At 42.1% G+C, this 18,069-nt stretch overlaps 1 protein-coding gene across 3 annotated transcripts in view; it reads left to right on the top strand.

Annotated features, from left to right (window-relative positions):
* The window catches only part of roraa (RAR-related orphan receptor A, paralog a), a 174,664-nt gene extending 156,833 nt beyond the window's left edge, over nt 1–17,831 (top strand). For all 3 annotated transcript variants that reach the window (XM_010779000.1, XM_010779002.1, XM_010779001.1), the window contains 9 exons: nt 3,435–3,520; nt 4,404–4,545; nt 6,887–7,282; nt 7,923–8,044; nt 8,146–8,278; nt 9,249–9,356; nt 10,341–10,451; nt 10,656–10,768; nt 11,173–17,831. In XM_010779000.1, coding sequence (XP_010777302.1) covers nt 3,435–3,520; nt 4,404–4,545; nt 6,887–7,282; nt 7,923–8,044; nt 8,146–8,278; nt 9,249–9,356; nt 10,341–10,451; nt 10,656–10,768; nt 11,173–11,337 — 1,376 coding nt within the window. In that variant the 3' untranslated portion in view covers nt 11,338–17,831. The remainder of the gene's footprint in view (nt 1–3,434; nt 3,521–4,403; nt 4,546–6,886; nt 7,283–7,922; nt 8,045–8,145; nt 8,279–9,248; nt 9,357–10,340; nt 10,452–10,655; nt 10,769–11,172) is intronic.
* The last annotated feature ends 238 nt before the right edge of the window (nt 17,832–18,069 follow it).

Raw genomic sequence — 18,069 nt, forward strand, 5'->3', positions numbered from 1 at the left:
CTCATAACAATATAAACAGTGACAGGGCCCTTGTAAGCTGTTAGTGTGCATTTGGCAAATTGTTCTTGGTGTTCACATTTGACTGTCACTTTCCAGGCCTTTGATAATGTAGTGTAGTTAAGCAGTGGGTTGATCTGAGGGCTGTGCAGAAGACAGTGAAGGGCACTGGGTGAACAAGAGGAGGCCTAGCTGCCCTATTGTACATGTGCTCTGAGTGACACGTCATCCCCTCAAAGGGCCTGCTAGTGTGGTGAATCAGTGTCCTTGAACTGCTCAACCACAGACAGACAAAGAACACGCTTTAGCATTGGGCTTGACTGTCTCCTCTCGCTGCCATGCCCATTGTCCAAGACACCCACGCCAGGCTGCAACGCTGCATACAGGAAATCAGTGTTGAGCCGCAGTCCGACCCTTATGGTTATGCGCAGTGTGATTGTGCTGCAGTGTGAATCACACATAATCTTGGCGTCTCCGCAGGTGTCTTTGAAGTGGACTGCGTGCAGAGGCCACCTCGCAGCGCTATGAGGAGCGTCAGGCGGTTGGGATGGGCTTTAGCATGGCTGCCCGTCTAACTGTGCCTGGCTTTGATGTCGTAAACAGAGCAGGCAGTGCTGGCAGGCAGGCAGGCAGGCAGGCAGGCAGGCGCAGTGAATGGGATCAGTGGCACTGCGATGGTCAAGCTCAAGCAAGCCAGCAGCTGCCTGTTTCACACCAAGAGGCAGTTAACACCGCAGCTCATGTCAATATATATTGACTGCCAGATTGGTAGTGCTTATAAGCGCAGGCCTTTTTGTTTGATTGTCTCTCTGCTGTGAATTCATTTTGAATCATCCTCAGTGTCCAAAGTGTAGCTTAGGGGCCTCTTGACCAGTCACTCCAGAGGAAAACTGTAGCAATAATACAGATATACAAACACTGACTTAGTCTGATGCTGTAGGTGACTTTATGGTGTATTTGAACTCCATTGTATCATTGCCGGGTATTTATTCTCCTTGACCCCCTCTCCACATCTTTTTGAAAGCAGCTTATCCTACTGTGAAAATTACTATATGTTCAAACTGAGATCTTTTCTTATACAAGAAACTACAGAGCCTGCCTCAGCCGGTCCAGAGACAAACCCTTTTTACTGTTGAGCGCACAGAGCATCCAGGGGCTTGTGCAGCGGTGAAGTGAGAGGGTGTTAGCTGGTGAGGCTATGTGCACTCAGGTCTTCCTGCTGCAGATAGGGCTTTGTGAGGCATGCTCATGTATGTGTATGCCCTGCCCGGCCTGGCACCCCCGCGTCTCTACTCCCACTGCTTTCACCTGATGTGGCACAGCCTCTGTCAGGCCTGAACGAGCGCCTGGCCAGCTCCGCTTCTTCAGGAGAGATGAAGGCATCTCAGAGCTATGCTGTGGGGGTGGGGGAAGCAAGCAGCAGCCTAAGCCTGGAGCTATCAGAGGCTGGAGCTCAGAGCCAAAAGCCTGTGGGCTGGATAGGGTGGGTGGAAGCTTGGCTTAACTTTGGCAAGACATGCATAGGCACAGCCCTGCACTGCCACCCAATGGCTGGGGCCTGTCACTGCAACCTTTAGCTCACCATAACCACAGCTAGTCATAATTACAGCACGCTTCAGTTGTTGTGAGTGCATGTCAGAACAAATTATGTAAGTAATGAGGCTGAAAACGCTAAAGGAGTCGAAACACACTGCACTGCTAATGCTCATGCAGGGAGAACACAAAAACAAACAATAGAGTGCACTCGTAAGATAGACCTTACCGAAATAACAAGCAACTGCGCACAGTAAGGAAAAGATTAATTATAAATTAACCCTCTCAGTTAGGTTGTCACAGCCCGCCTACTGCCTGGATTTCACTCTAATCCGGGCCGACGAGGTGCAGTGCCCTCTATTGTATGTGAGAATCACAAATCGCAGGAGGTGTTGTCTGGAGGAGAATTAATTGTGCATGTTCCACCACTCCCTTTTGTTAATTTTACTAAAATGTAGGCTAATTCCATGTAAACATGGCCGGTCTTGTTGACTCCAGCAGCGTGAGGAGAACAGACACAGATTCCTGAATGAATAGAGTGTGGCTCCGGGGTTAGTGGATTAGAGGCTCTGTGTTAAGGGCCTCTCCCGGGCATGCCTGAGGGACAAGGACATTATCCACATGACACATTACAAGCTCCCAGGCAGATGATTAAAATGGGCAGGGATCTCTGGATTGAACTTTAGCAAAAGCACTTTTGATGTGATCAAACTGGTTTAAAGAGGTTGGATGTTAAGGTGTACGAGGGATATTTGAAGCTCCTAGTCTTTGCAAGAGACAGTTAGGCCTGGCTAGAGGGGGAGGCTGATGTAACACTTTGACATAGCGAATATATCTCCACTTGTTTAATTATTATAATTTTTATAGCATCCTATTAAGTCAAAAATCATAATATTCCTACCCTAATTGGTAAAGACTTGTGTTGCAATAGCTCTGATTGGTTGGCTGCATGGCTGGTTGCAGAAAAAGCATTACATGGTGAGGAAATATCCTGCGGTGATCTTTCCTCGATTTAGATCAGATAGCGGATTTTGTCTAGCGCTGCAGTGCACTGTAGGGATGGTGGGACTGAGATGCTGGAGATGTGGAGGAAGGCTGTGAGATAGAGATCTCCGGAGGGAGAGAAAGACAGGCGGGAGGGGGGGGGAGCTGGAGGTGGAGAGGGATGTAGCATCGGTGGCTGCAGTGATGAAGCAGAGAGCAGTGGGACGAGCTGGGAGTTCTGTGTCTCTGATGTGTGTGTGTTCTGTTGTGTTGCCCTGTGGTCCGCTCCTGAAGAGAAGGCCAACGATGGATGAGGCCTGTCCTCTCTGTGCCTTTGTCCTCTATGGCGGGTATATCACAGGCCTGTCAACAGCACAGCATCACAGCCACTGAACACTTTTCCCTGTGGCATATACAGAAGAAGACAGTAGCAGCAAAGTGGCCATGTTGTGAGTCTTTGTGGCCGCAATGAATTAACTCCTGAGGTTTTTATGGTTTTGAAGTTTAAGAGGCTTCAAGAAGTCAAGTTTTCCACCAGCGAATATGTTGCCTCATGAGATCTAGTAAGCCTTTGGCATTGCACAAGACTATTAGTACTACGGCACTGTATTAAGGTTTATCGGTCGATGGGTTTTTCCTTGTGTAAATTATATTTACATTGGCTGCTTGTGAATACTTAAATTGGCCTTCTCCAATCACTCTCTCTCACACACACACCACATTTCCATCTCTGTAAATATTCAGCTAATGCTCTGTGGAAGTGCAGATTCAAAAACCACCGGATAAGGTGTTTTTAGAAGCACAGTGCTCTTTCATGTACCAACATGGATCCATGGTGAGGGTGTTGTACAGTGACTTGTGACAGCAAAATGTTGATTTTTTATTTATTTATTTATTCTGTTTCCTTTTCTTCTCTGCAGCTCAAATCGAAATAATTCCCTGCAAGATCTGTGGAGACAAATCATCAGGCATCCATTACGGTGTGATAACATGTGAAGGCTGTAAGGTAAGCATCAAGAGACTGAACGTGTGTGTGTGTGTGTGTGTGTGTGTGTGTGTGTGTGTGTGTGTGTGTGTGTGTGTGTGTGTGTGTGTGAAGGAGAGAGAGAAAGAAGGAGAGAGAGAGGGACCAGTTCCTCCCAGTGCTCCTCTCCCTCACAAAGGAGCTGGAAGGAACAAACCACTAAAGAATAAACTGCTGAAATCTATCTTTAATGATTGCTAATTAGTCCACAGCAGAGAGGCCTCTAATGATATGTGCGAGTATAAAAGTTTGGACCATAAATCATAGCATTATTAAAGAGTGCTGCTTGTCACTGGCAGTTATAGCCTGTTTCCATAATGGCGTCCATTATAAAGCAACTTGGCAGCTGTCAGCTGTTTTCTTGTAATTAAACAGCCAATGAGCAGCTAATTAAGACATATGTGTATGGAGCCGTGGAGTGGGGCATGTTAATGATGTGCTGGATTCAATTCATTAAGTCAAAGTATGAGGAATCCAGTCTGTGAGCATTCTCAATCCTTTAGCACTGCACGTGCCGGCGCTGCGTTAATCAACACTAATAACCCCACTGAAGAAAAATACCATCCACTGTTATCATTCCTACCCAAACACACCACCCTCATGCTGTACACGCTGGTGAAATGAAGCGCTCTTTGAATGCCAGATGTTACAGCATAACAGCCAGGAAAATAATGTCACAGTAGTATTATTACCTAATGTTTGGCAGCAGCCAAATAGAAATATCACCACTAGGAATACAGTAAATCACTATCAATCAGTAATGAATTTTATCAGACACTAAAACACTATGAAGACATAAATGTATTCTGCAGTCCCAGAACATTTGTTCCACTCTCAGTGTTTCCATGCCCCTTCCTTTTTGCAGGGCTTCTTCAGGAGGAGTCAGCAGAGCAATGCAGCCTACTCCTGCCCCCGTCAGAAGAACTGCCTGATCGACCGCACCAGCCGCAACCGCTGCCAGCACTGCCGGCTGCAGAAGTGCCTGGCAGTGGGCATGTCACGAGATGGTAAGTGCCTGATGGAAAAGGTTGGTGGAAACAGTAGGGTGACATAGTGAGTCAGGGGAGGTGAAGAGCCCAGGTTCCAGCCCCTGTGTGGACAAGGATCTGCTGGAGTGCCTTTGAACCAGCGCTTCAGAGATGCTGTGTGACCTCCCTATTAAGGCAAGCAAGAGAAGAACTGATTCCCTCAGGAGATCAAAATATATTTTGTCCTTTTCAGGAAATTATTGATAGTGGTTATTTGTGATAAGATTGAGTGAAGATTGGATTAAAAGAGCAATAACACATAAAAGGAGAGTACATTTTCTGATGTAAACTAGTCAGCATCTTCTTACAGCAGGAAGTGCAACTTTTTGAAGTGTGCAGGGAAAAAAGTGTCCTTATCCGGGTATATATTAAGAGGTAATCGGTAAAGATTTTGAGCTTGATGTATATTAAAGATATAGTAGTAGTAAAACCAACAACATTATAACAAATGTGTGCTTTTACATAGAAATTAAAACCTGTGAGCTTTTCTCTATTGAGCTGCTCATTCCTAACCCTATAGCCTGTGGTACTTAGAGCTGCAATATCAGACAAATAATTGAAACAATATTTAATATAAATTCAAAGTTAAAAGTAACTGTTTTTAGCCTTTTCAAACATTTGAGATTTGCTGCTTTTCTTTAGTCTCACATCATATTAAAGTGAATAATCTTATATTTTGAGAAAGTTGGATAGACATTTATATATATTTCTTTAAAATGAGTAGACCAAAAGATTAATTGATTTATCAATCCAAAATAATCTGCAGATTAATTGATAATAAATATGCAGCTCTAGTACCTTCTATATTTAGGTATGGAGACAGAGAAAGCACACACACGTACAGATAATGACCGTCATTATTCTCAAAGAGACACAACACATATCCCAATATAACTGTGACACGAACACATGCTAAGAAGGCAGTCTATGTTCATTGTCTGCCTGTAGCAGGTGAGTGCTTTGTCTGCGGGACTAATTTGTTGCTGTGAAAGAAACTAGGTTTGATGAAATAGGAGGTTATTAGAGGTTGTCATTAGTGCTGCTGCAGCTGAGATGCTGTAATGGGAGCACACAGGTGGGGATATGTGCTGGAGTGCTCCTGCTGAGCCAGGCTGGGCCAGTCCAGACTGGGCTGAGCTGAGGTAAATTTGTCAGAACAAAGCCTCTCTAATATTTTCTCTTTTAGTAAAACACACACAGGAATTCACACGGAAATTAGAAAACTTGAACATACATGCACAGAGGCTGGCCTTTCTTTATGCACACTACTTAAATTCAGTTACCCACTCAAGCATAACTATTCATAAATGAGAATGAACACAGACGTAGATTAGCACTTATGAGTGCCTTTGCATAGCCAAACACACTTACACACACGTACACAAACTCAGGACAGCGAAGGTGACTCTTGCCTTCACTCAACACACAAGAGCCCATCTGCCTGCACTCTCTTCCTTGTGGCTCAATTCACCTTCCACTGAGCCTAGACAAACACACACACACACACACACACACACACACACACACAAATACTAGGATCGGCTGACATCCTGCCAGGCCAAAACGCTGGCCAAAGAGTTTTCTCAGTCCCAATGTGTAGTCTGGAAGCCTTGAAACAGGAGGCAGCAACTTATCCGGTTTTATGTTTGAGTGGCTGGTAAGCTGTTAGTCACTTCCCACTTGTGCCTCTTTACTTTAGTAATAATATATGTCACTACTGATCCCTCCCGAAGTATGGGAATTTGTTTATTTTGTATCAGTGTTATTTCTTAAAAGTGCATATCCCTCTTATACTGTACTGTAGATCAGTATAGGGGAGTATGATGCTCAAAGCAGGCATATCCTGCTGTCATAGTAACATATGACTTCAGATAGACTAGTGTTGTGTCACTGTGTCATGGGAGGCACAACTCTCTGAATGATATACACATTTGAATAGCAAATAGGGAATTAATATGCCCAGAAATCCCTAATTTAATATTTTCCTTGGCCAAACAACTAATTTTGTCCAAGCAAGTATTTGTTTTTGGTTCAATTACATAGCATTTTGCCAATGTGACAGATAATTTGATAAGTCTACTTGTGTTGGTAACCCACTGGTAATATTAGTTTACTTATCAGAGAGTAAATATTAAAAATCAACTATTAAATTAACACTCTAAAATCAAGTTTAAAACAAATTTCACATTTCTTGAAGAGACATGCAGTCATTTAACCTGTTCTTTCATTCGATTTTATGAATGTATTAGGTTTGTTGTTTATTGTTTGTGATGTTTCCCTTGAGTCTGACACATTTTTATTTTGTATTGTCCTTTCACAGCGGTGAAGTTTGGCCGCATGTCGAAGAAGCAGCGGGACAGCCTGTACGCTGAGGTGCAGAAGCACCGGCTGGCGCAGGCGCAGCGTGAACACCAACAACAGCCAGGAGAGGCGGAGCCACTCACACCTAGCTATGGCCTCTCAGCCAATGGCCTCACAGAGCTCCATGACGACCTCAGCGGCTACATGGATGGTCACACTCCTGATGGCAGCAAACCAGACTCTGCCGTCAGCAGCTTCTACCTGGACATCCAGCCGTCTCCTGACCAGTCAGGCCTGGACATCAACGGCATCAAACCGGAGCCCATCTGCGACTTTGCCCCCGGCTCTGGCTTCTTCCCCTACTGCTCCTTCACCAACGGAGAAACCTCCCCTACAGTGTCTATGGCTGAACTAGGTAAGAAGCAGGAAAGAGACAGGGGGGATACGAAAGGAGAAAAAGCAAAATGGAGGAGGGGGGGAGAACAACTCAACCGTGGGGCAAACGACACAAAGGTTGCTTAAAATAGCAGGAGGTTGGAGACTCATCTCCAACACTCATTAAAAGAGCCTCTTTTTTGTAATTAGTTTCCATTAATTAGGGCCAATCAGGATCCAGCAGGGCAGGCGTCTGGGGAAATCATTTTTTTAGGCTCCCCTGTGCCTAGGAACTCCTTTTAACAGATGTGTTTTCAAAACCATTTAAATTCTTATACTCAATATTTCTCTCCGAGAAAATGTGACCTTTGTTTCAGTGAGTAACGTGGCGCCCCTCCTCCTCTCCGTGCATTTGTGTCATAGCTAAATTGGCTTTGCCTCAACCTTAAGTTATGAGCTTCCTGTAGGCAGTAAAAGGAAATGTCAACAAGCCTTTTCCCAGTCAAAAAAAAGCCCACGCGTATCCGCCTCTCCTCCTTTTTGAACGCTCAGTAAATAAATCTTCTTTTCCTGTGGCACATTCCAGCAGTGAGGTCTTCCCTTTCACATACGTAGCCTTGTGAGAAACATTCAGATCTCAACTGTAATCTTGTGTGTTTCTGACGGCGGTTTTGTTGCAGAGCACCTGGCACAGAACATCTCCAAGTCCCACATGGAGACATGTCAGTACCTGAGGGAGGAGCTGCAGCAGATGACCTGGCAGGCCTTCCTGCAGGAGGAGGTGGAGAGCTACCAGAGCAAGGTACTTTGACCACAACTGGGCCTGTGCTGGTCTCCACAGCAGTTACAGTCATCAACTCCATTGTTTTAAGATAACCTATTCTTTGTCCTTTGTGTTCTTAGCCCCGGGAAGTCATGTGGCAGCTGTGTGCTATCAAAATAACGGAGGCCATTCAGTATGTGGTGGAGTTCGCCAAGCGCATCGACGGCTTCATGGAGCTGTGTCAGAACGATCAGATAGTGCTGCTGAAAGCAGGTATGACAGCCTGTCAACATGGCCTGCTCCCGTCAAACTCACCCACCACCCCCCTCTGGCATTGTCACAAGGGCGTAGCTGACCTGACTGCACAAAGCCCTCTTCCTCACACGCACAGACAGTGTCCCAGGGAGGAGACCCCACCCTGCCGGTTTCCTCTTTTTGTCTCTGTCGCTCTGTATTTTCTGCTGTTCATTACATGTAGCAGCGATGGACACAGCATTAGATAAGCAATGTGTTTCTAAGTTCAGATAATGCCTATCATGACGGCTGACATTCCCCTCCCCTTTTTTCACACATCGATTGATGCCTGCTTATTCAAACTGCTCTCATAAACACATACTAAGGGAATATTAAATAAAGCTATGGCTCTCTGCACTCTGTCACCTATGTATGCGTACATATAGACACTCGAACACACAGATACAAACACAAAGCGCATGCAGCAATCAAATATATCTCCCGGGTCTTTCCCTGAGTATTATTTACATTAGCACAGCCAATATGATTATTGAAATAAAGACTGAGATCCCTTGTCAGACATGACTTTTAAAACAGTAGCATCTCCCTTAGAGGCAGTAATGGCTTCTGGTAAATTTTTCTTGATCCTCTTATCCACTCCCACAGAGTGCTACAAAATTGCAGGATGGAATAAATTCTCTACCTATTTTTCTAAATAAAGGTTGAATGAATAAGCACTGTCACTACTGAATAAAGCACATTTGTTATCTGGCAGGTTATTATGGAAGAGTAGCCTTCAGTCTGTGATATTATCATCTGCAGAGGTGTTTCTTTTCCTTCCTTTGACGGCAGGCTTCTTTATTTCAAAGTGGTTTTGTCATTCATATTGTTGAAGAATATCACAAAGCACAATCATGTGTTTTGCACTCCTTACTGATGTGTAACTGTTAGGGGGGAAAAAAAGAAACAACGCTCAGATTCAGCATCTTGTTCCTGTCTGTCTCCACAGGCTCTTTGGAAGTTGTGTTTGTCAGAATGTGCCGTGCCTTTGACTCGCAAAACAACACCGTCTATTTTGATGGAAAGTATGCCGGACCTGATGTGTTCAAGTCATTAGGTAAGTGGAGTGGGTGTATATGTGTGTGTGGGTGGATGTGTGCATGTTTGAATGAGCTTGCATGTGGGTGTTTGTATTCTGCAGTGCATCTGTGTGTGTTTCTTACAGTGTCTCACTCCTTCCCTTGGTGTAATAGCCCAAATTAGAGTGTGCTGTGCTGTTTAACACAATGCTGGGCGCCTGAAAGCCAACCCTGAGCATGCTTCTTAGCCTCACCTGCAATTTCTGTCTCTGCAGTGGTTATTTATGGTGAAGAGAGATGTTAGGCCGGCTCGGCTGCATATAGCTCCTGTAACTGTGGAATATATAAAGCCAGACGGGGAGTCTTTAGGGAGAGCGCTATCAAAACCAACATTGATAGTTTGATATAAAACATCTCGGGTGAAAGCAAATAGCAATCGTGTTTGACTGCCATGACATTAGTTTCACTCTCACGGTGGATTTTCTCGCATTTTCGACTGCCTTTTGACGGAGAAAGATGTAAATGTGTCCCCGCGGTGGTAGTCAAAATGCTGAATTCTGTTTCTTGGTGTACGTTTCCATTCCTTTTACCTCTCTGCTTGTGTGTGAGTGTGCATGTGTATGTGTCCCGGCTTCGAGAGTCCCAGTGTCCTGTGTGTTCTGTACAGAGGGGTCTGCGGCAGGGGAGGCAGAGTGATGGGCTTCCCGAGCTGCGGTGGCATCCGGCTGTCTCTCTCTATCCCCGATAATTGATTTAACTAAAAGCCTCAATAGTGACCTCATTTTGGCTTGCATAACACCACCCAACTGCCAAAAGTGACTCGTCTGGGAGGCAAAACGCAGTAAAAAATTGCCTGTTCTGCTTAAGATGCTCCCATGTGCTGTCAGCATGCCGCTCTTTTTCATTCCTTCTCCTTCCTCTCCGCTCCCTGGGTGCCTCTCTCCCAATAAAGATCAAGAGTGAATGTTGTTCTTTGGTCTTCCTCATCCTAAGCCCTCTCTCTGTGTCCTTTGCTGTGGCAGGCTGTGACGATTTGATCAGCTCCGTCTTCGAGTTTGGGAAAAACTTGTGTTCTATGCACCTGTCTGAGGATGAGATCGCCCTGTTCTCCGCCTTCGTGTTGATGTCTGCTGGTAGGTGTCACTCACAGAGCAAAGAGAAAAAAATAAGTAGACGCACAATCAGCACGACAAGTCACGCTGTTGCCCTGCTGTTTCCTCTGTCAATTAGTTCCATATATCAGTGCCACATCATCACTACTTTGAGCCAAGTTGACTTTTTAAGGGCCTACGTGTGTTTTTTACAGTAATTAAAAGTTGTTATAATTTACTTTCCAGACCGGTCTTGGCTCCAGGAGAAAGTGAAGGTGGAGAAACTCCAGCAGAAGATCCAACTGGCCCTCCAGCATGTCCTGCAGAAGAACCACAGAGAGGATGGTATTCTTACAAAGGTACAATGCGCTGCAGCACACACTCCATCCATTACTCCTGAAAGTGTCTGTCTGCTCAGCAGGTTCTACACTTGTAGCAGTTTAATCTCCCACTGTTTAGGATCTTTATCCACAGGCCATCAACCATTTTAGTGTGTTAGATTAAACTAAGACAGACAGAGGAAGTACCTTAATGTTGCATGAAATGCCTTTTTATCAGTAAAGAAGAGTACATTTATCAATTGTACCAGCTCCATAATATGACAAGTTTTCCTTGCGCCTGAGCGCTTGTCTCAATATTTACAAGTCTGTTTGCCCCCCTGGTGAAAGGGAATACACTGTAGGGAGGAATGTTTTTCACTACCATTGCTCCATGTCCTTGCCTCCCCGTGAATCTAAACAGCCTGTCTCCTCTCTCTCCACAGTTGATATGCAAAGTGTCGACACTGCGAGCGCTGTGCAGTAGGCATACAGAGAAGCTTACCGCTTTCAAAGCAATATACCCAGACATTGTGCGTGCCCACTTCCCTCCCTTATACAAGGAGCTGTTCGGATCAGACTTTGAGCAGTCCATGCCCGTTGACGGGTAGCAGCCCTGCCAGGTGCCAGTGTGCCCACCGTAGGGGAATGTGGAGGAGGAATCTGAGACACTTTATTGGTGCCCTGCACACACCAGAGCGGACAGATGGCACGCTGTTCAACTTCTTCTTTTACATTGGAGGGGAGGGCTTAGGGAGTTGATTCTCAAGGTTTACTTTATTGAATTTAGTTCTCTGTGGAAGACTTGTGGGACCCAACACCCCATGGGACCTGAAGAGGAAATAGGGACAAATAATTTCTGTCTGGTTGAACTTGACCCTCTTTTGCGCATTTCCAACATAATTCACTTTATTCAGTCATTTTCACCAGTATTTATTGCATTGCCTTTAATATGATTTACCTGTTCATATGACTTGTAATAGTACAAACTATTACCAAGTCTTTGGAATTAAAAAAGCTGAAGACGTCTTCAATTAGAAGATAAATCTGCATCAGTATTATTTTTCACATTGCATTCTCAAAACGTTTTAGTATTTCCCCTTCAAAACTATGAATAGTCATATCCCTTACCCCCCTAACTGAAACAAACTTAAAATGCGCACATTTTGGTCAAGTTCAGCCCCTTTTTTCTCTTGTGTTCAGTCGTATATATTTTGGACGCAGTACTTGGAATGAAAACTCACGGCGACTTTGAGGGAGGGTCTGTCGGCATGGTGATGCAATCGGCACCTCTCTATGGACAATCGTTTAAAAAAAAAGAAAAAAGAAGCATAGAATTCTGGTAATTCTAATGAAAACGCAATGATTTTAGCTGTCAAAGACTCCATCCACCATTGTTGCATAGTGAAATCATGTAAGGCCATCTGCTATTAATCCTTCTCTGGACTGGTGCCCTGGAAAGCACGGGGCACCAACACAATGAAAAGGGTCCATTCCACCTGTTTTATAATGTACTACAGGGTATATGGTCATAAGTACTTACTATACAGAAAAAAAGTAATGTTTATAGAATCTATTTTAAATAACATGTATGATATTAGTAGTTAGGCCATTCTTAACTGTTGAATTGATAAGGCACTTTTATTTACACCTTTCTTTAATTTAAGAATTGTATATTTACCTAGTGATGTGTTGCATGTGCACAAGAAATACAAGTTGAACCATGGTCACAGAGGCTAGTCCTGGGAGCTGCAGATGATTCTGGTGTGGAAGTGTGAGGGCTGTCTGTTAGCGTGAGGCTGCTGGTTGGAGAACAAAGAGGCATGGATGAGAAGGCAGGGTGAAAGGAGCACCTTTTACCTCAGCCTGCATGCAACCTCTCAAAATATAGCTCTGATCATCCTTTTTAGGACACGTACAAAAACAGCCAACAAACCTTGTAGTGGCGTAACAATATCCTTCTTTATTTTAGTTATGAACAGACCTGCATTTGTTTAAACCTTTTTTAAAAACAAGAAACTGAGGTATTGCATGGTGACACAATGGCACTCATACACTTTTTCTTTGTTTTAATGATATTTGGTTCTTATTTGCCTTTCAAAAATTGCACGTATTATACAAAGAAGGCTACAAGGAAACATCTCAGTCTGGCAGTGCGGTCGGACTGGAGAGATCCAAACATCGACTCATACACACATCGACTGTAATCCAATTGTTCCATCTAGTGGAAGGTAAAGATACGGCAGGCAAACTGACAGCCTAATGACAAACATACAAGGTCTAACCTTGAAGCACATTCATGAGCCTCTGTCAAAATGTTTGGAGTGTTTTTTTGTTGTTTTTCGAGTTGCTTTATCTGCCTTCTCACCGCAGCCTCAGCCTCAGCCACGCCACAACAGGACACAGAAGAAACAGTGAAGGGAAAGTGAATATTCAAAGCCTTGTCTGGTAGTAAAGCTTCTATTTTTGTAACATGTTTTGGTTAATGAACTCATGAAAGAGAACAAGGGAGAGAAAAAGATGTCAGGTAGCACTTAACTATATTCCTGCAATAATTAGACTAGCTGTTGTTTGTATGATTAGGGGAGAAACATAAAAATGGTAGGACAAGTGCTATTTTCAGAATGCTTTGTTGTTGTGCTTCTGTTTTGTTGAGTGTGTCTTTCTTGTCAGTGTGGTAGTAAAGTGGTAGAAAAAACCCTGGATGTGCCAAACAGTAGTCGTTGCTTCTGCTTTCCAGTCTACTCGTCTATAACGTAGAATGGATTCCTAAGACATTCCAGCAATCTCAGTAGCGGCTTCTAGAAATATCTTTAAAAAAAAAGAGCGAGAAAAAAGAAAAAGAAAAAAAATGATATCCCTTTAGAAACCCAACAAAGCATGTTGATACATCTGTCACCAACCGTAACATAGCATCCAGTTGTTTGTCTTTTGTTTTCTATTTGCACACTATCATTCCTCTGCCGTGCAATTTGTACAAGGTGTTAATGCCTTGTGCTGTCACCCCTCAGGGAAGAGTTCCTTATGCGCTTTCTGTTTTTAGAGGACATTTGTTTGTATTCATTAGGTTTAGTTTGTATTTTTGTCAGGGATGTTCCATGAGAAGTGGTTGAGATTTGAATATTTATCACAATTTTACATTATTATTATTATTGTCTCTAAGGGGCCCCCAGCCACTAAGAAAACCACTACGCCCCTGCAGTCAAGTTCAAGAAAATCTCATCTCAAAAATAACAAACCCCATCACTTTTTCAAGCTGCAGTTTTATCAACACACAGCATATTCCTGTCACACACAAAAAAAATCAGTTTTGGTTTAAAACGGTGTCATCAGGGTCTTTAAAAATGATAACCCTCTTTGTTAGAGAAACCAAATATTCTTATGCAATACTAAATCTGTTGTGTTTGGGTTGTAGTAGATATGCTGTACCTAAGTAATAATCTCTGTTTTGATCCAATGTTATTTGGATATGCACAAGCCCTCTACGACTAGTAAACCTCAGTCTCCCAGCAAAAGAAACCCGTCTGGAACACTGCTAGACAATCCAGCGAGAGCATTGAGAGAGGAAGAGGTGTGAACGCTCAGGGAGGTAACAGGTAGACCGAAGAAGCAGCTCGCTTTCCTCTGGATGGATGCAGAGCATTTAAATAGCTCTCATCTGAATCCATGAGGTCTTTAAAAAATCTCTTCAAAGCACTCGATTGATGAGAGGATGCGGCGTAGCACACTGAACAGCACTTACTGTTCGGATAATAATTAAGAGCTGGAGGTTTGGCTGATATCCTGTTATTTATTTGCAAAAAAAAAATCAGTTTATTTCTTGAAAATGATTCTGTTATTATAAGCTATTGTAATATCGCTTGGTGGTCACATCAAATAATTCAGTATTTTCTCAAATATTATCAGCGAAGGTCTACCACCAATACTTCTCTCATAAAGTGAACATTTGTTTTTCCTTCAAGTGGCATGTAATGTGTTCTACAATATTTAAAACGAGCAATATGCCTTGTGTTACAATTACGGGTCTCTACAGTGCAGTCATCACTCTATTTTAATTAACTTTACTCATCCAGCTGAAACTGATGTTTACTCTGTCTAAAACAACAAGCCCCATCACTCTGTTTTCATCTTATGTACTGGTATGTTTGCGATATTGGCAGGATAGCAGAAAATGGTCATCGGATACATGGTTACTTGTGTCCAAACATTACCTGCGTCTTCACACAGGCCTGTAAAGTGATGTCCTTCTGTATATTCTCAATTGAGATATCCCATTTTAGCAAGGGATTGATGCTAAGTGTGCTATTCAATCAGTGTATAGTATACAGTAAAATGTGCTGGTCCTTCTGTCTCTGCTCTGTTGTCTGTGTGTAAAAAGCAATAGTGTGTGTATGAGTGTGTATGAGTGTGTGTGTGTGTGTGTGTGTGTTTGTTCTCACAGTGTGTGAATAAAATAAACCCCAGACAAGGCTTTAATAATTACAAAGGAACAGGGTTATATGGACGAGGATTTTATTTTGGACTTTTTTTAAGAATATAAGGTTTTGAAAATGCTCAGCTTGATCCATCCATGATAGGTGTAGGTTTCAAAAGCGTGACATAATGCCTTCAACAATTCAGAGTCTGCCGAATGCTGTGAGGCAACATTGAGCAGCTTCACAGAGAAAACACATTCGCTGTCGGTCGAGACAGCGCGGCCACGGCCTGAGCTGGAAAGAATTTAAATGAATTCTGGAGTGTAAATTGTGAAAATGAGTCTTCTCGGCCGTAAATTGTGAAGATCAGCGTTATGTCACGCTTAACGTTGTGCTGGAGTGTCGATGTGTTACCCAGAATTATGAGTCACTCGTCACATTTGAACAGAACTCATTTTCCAAAGCACAGTTGATAAGGATTTATGATTAAAAATATGTTTAAGAGTATAGTAAAAAAAAAAAAATGGAAAGCAACTTTTAGCCATAATCGAATGTCAAGCAATAATATATGTCTGTGCATTATTTTTAATCCTTTTGTGCATAATAGTCTTTGAACATCTGCATGTAAATACACCTCTTATTTATCACATTTTGGTTCATTTTGTGTTGATTTTGTGGATGTTTTTATGTTTCATCTGTATATTTGACCAGTTCCGTTCCCAGGTGGAGAACTAAGAACTTGACATGGCCTGTATGCTGTATATCTTATTTTCTCACTCTTTCTCTCTCCCTCATCCTCGGCTGTTTATTCACAATATTTAATGTTATTATTGATCACATGTATAAAGGTAGCTTTGTAATTTCTGTCTGTATAGGTAAGAGGAAAATACTGCTACTAAAGGCCTACCCAGTGAAACTATTTATCTGTTTTTCAATGACACCATATTGTGCGATAGCTCTGTTTCTAGTTTGCCTCCCTCTTTCAGGATTAGTTTGATAGCAATAGGGTGTGCTGACATTTATCTTGTGTTGCCATGATGTGTGGTGCTAGGTAAGTTAATTTGTGAACAAAGTATTGATTCCTAAGCCTGGCCGCCCTATTAGTCCATTCATTTCATAGCATATTAATGTATTATTGATATTAGGACTCAATAAATAATAAAGATAATGAAAATGATAGCGGTAAAAAAGTACCCTGCCAGTACCTGTATCAGTGTGCTCGTCTTGGGGTAAGGCACTTATTTCCTTCTGACTTATAGCGAAGCTAGTATCTGCTAATTAACAAGCTATTTAAGGTTGCTCTTCTGGTTTGTGGAAAAATTATAATATTCAAACTGAAACAGCAGTATATTGTTTTTTTTTTCTTTGTCTGATTGTAAAAACCACTCACTGAGGCTATAGTTTGTCAGGTTTTAAGATACTAAATATTTACCTCTCTTGTGTCTGCATAGTTCTTCACCTGATGCAGGGAAGTGGTGCTTGGATTTTAATAAACAGCGTCGGTATGCTTTTGTTATTCCCCATTTTAGACTATCCTAAGACTGGTTTATTCAGACCAGTAGTGTAAACCTCTTGCACCACTTAAAGTGTTACAAATTTACATGAAATAATTGCCATTTGAGGACAAAGTTGACCTTTTCTCTCCACTCTGTAGCAAATATCAGTGAGAATATGCTTGCAATAATACACAACGTATCACACTGAGTGCCTCTCGGTGTAACAAGATGCATACATAGTTTTGATTGTCTTTTTTTGTGGTTTTCCAGACGTTTAATGAAGTGACAATGTATTTTGTACGAGGAGAAATTCTCAACTCACATGCTTTTTCAGATTCTTTCTTTATGTGATGTTAATCATTTTCACATGGGTTGATGCGCTATGTTAAAGGGTTTCAGTGTATAGATGGTCCGTTTAGAGAGTACATGTCATCCCTCACCTCGTTTTTTGAAAACCTAACTGGGGAGTTTGTTTCATGTTGATCTTGAATGGTGAAATAAATGCTCGCAGACAATGCTCCAGAAAAGTTCACCTTTTTTTAATCAGGCAAAACTTACAGGCAACCCACATTTCTTCACTTTGTGCTTGTTTTATATCAACTTTTTTTTATTTCACTGAGATTTACTAATGCATTGTATATCAAGTAGTTGTATGGGTTTGTAAAAGAGGCATACAATACATCTGGATTTCTTTTAATGTTCTGTGTTCAATGTGCGCTCAATGGTTGGGGTAACTTAACATGAAGGGTGGGTGGAGCAGGGGTGCATTCTTTTTCCATGCAAAAGCAGTGCAAGTTATGGGAAAGCTGAAACTAGTGTGTGGTTTTCACACATTTCTAAGTCACACGTTTGCTACTGATGTTAAAATGGGGACAGATGATCATGTAACTTTTTATCCAGCTCTTTTGAAGTCTCTTTAGCAGGTAGTCTATTCACAAACTTAGTTTTGCTCCTTGTCTGATTCTTAAATATGAAAATAAGTATTTTGATTCATTTTGTAAATACAGCTGTAAAGAAAAATAAGAAATTTAATGTTGTCTTTTAAATACTTTTCATTCTAATATGAATGTTGTTATATTGTACTTAGAAACTGTACCTTTAATATTACCTTTATTAAAAGTGCATTGGACACATCGATTTTAGATGTGCTTTATGTGCTGTTATCCCATAATAAAATTTACCGCTTGTAATGGGCTTCTATTTTCTGACTCTTTATCTGTTTCTGTTGTCTAATCTCTCTTCAGCTCACACTCTTTTCAACTAAATAATCATATTCCATGTTTTTAACAACTGGCAAAGATAATCTTAATCACACACTAACAAGTTATTAAAGAGAAAATAGAAATAGAGAGAACATACCTGTCAAAATACTTTGATAGTAAACTACATCATCTGCCATTTAGACATTAAGCTATACAACCATTTAAGCAAC

The sequence above is a fragment of the Notothenia coriiceps genome, unplaced genomic scaffold (assembly GCF_000735185.1).
Source record: "Notothenia coriiceps isolate Sejong01 unplaced genomic scaffold, NC01 NC01_scaffold00019759, whole genome shotgun sequence".
Taxonomy (NCBI): Eukaryota; Metazoa; Chordata; class Actinopteri; order Perciformes; family Nototheniidae; genus Notothenia; species Notothenia coriiceps.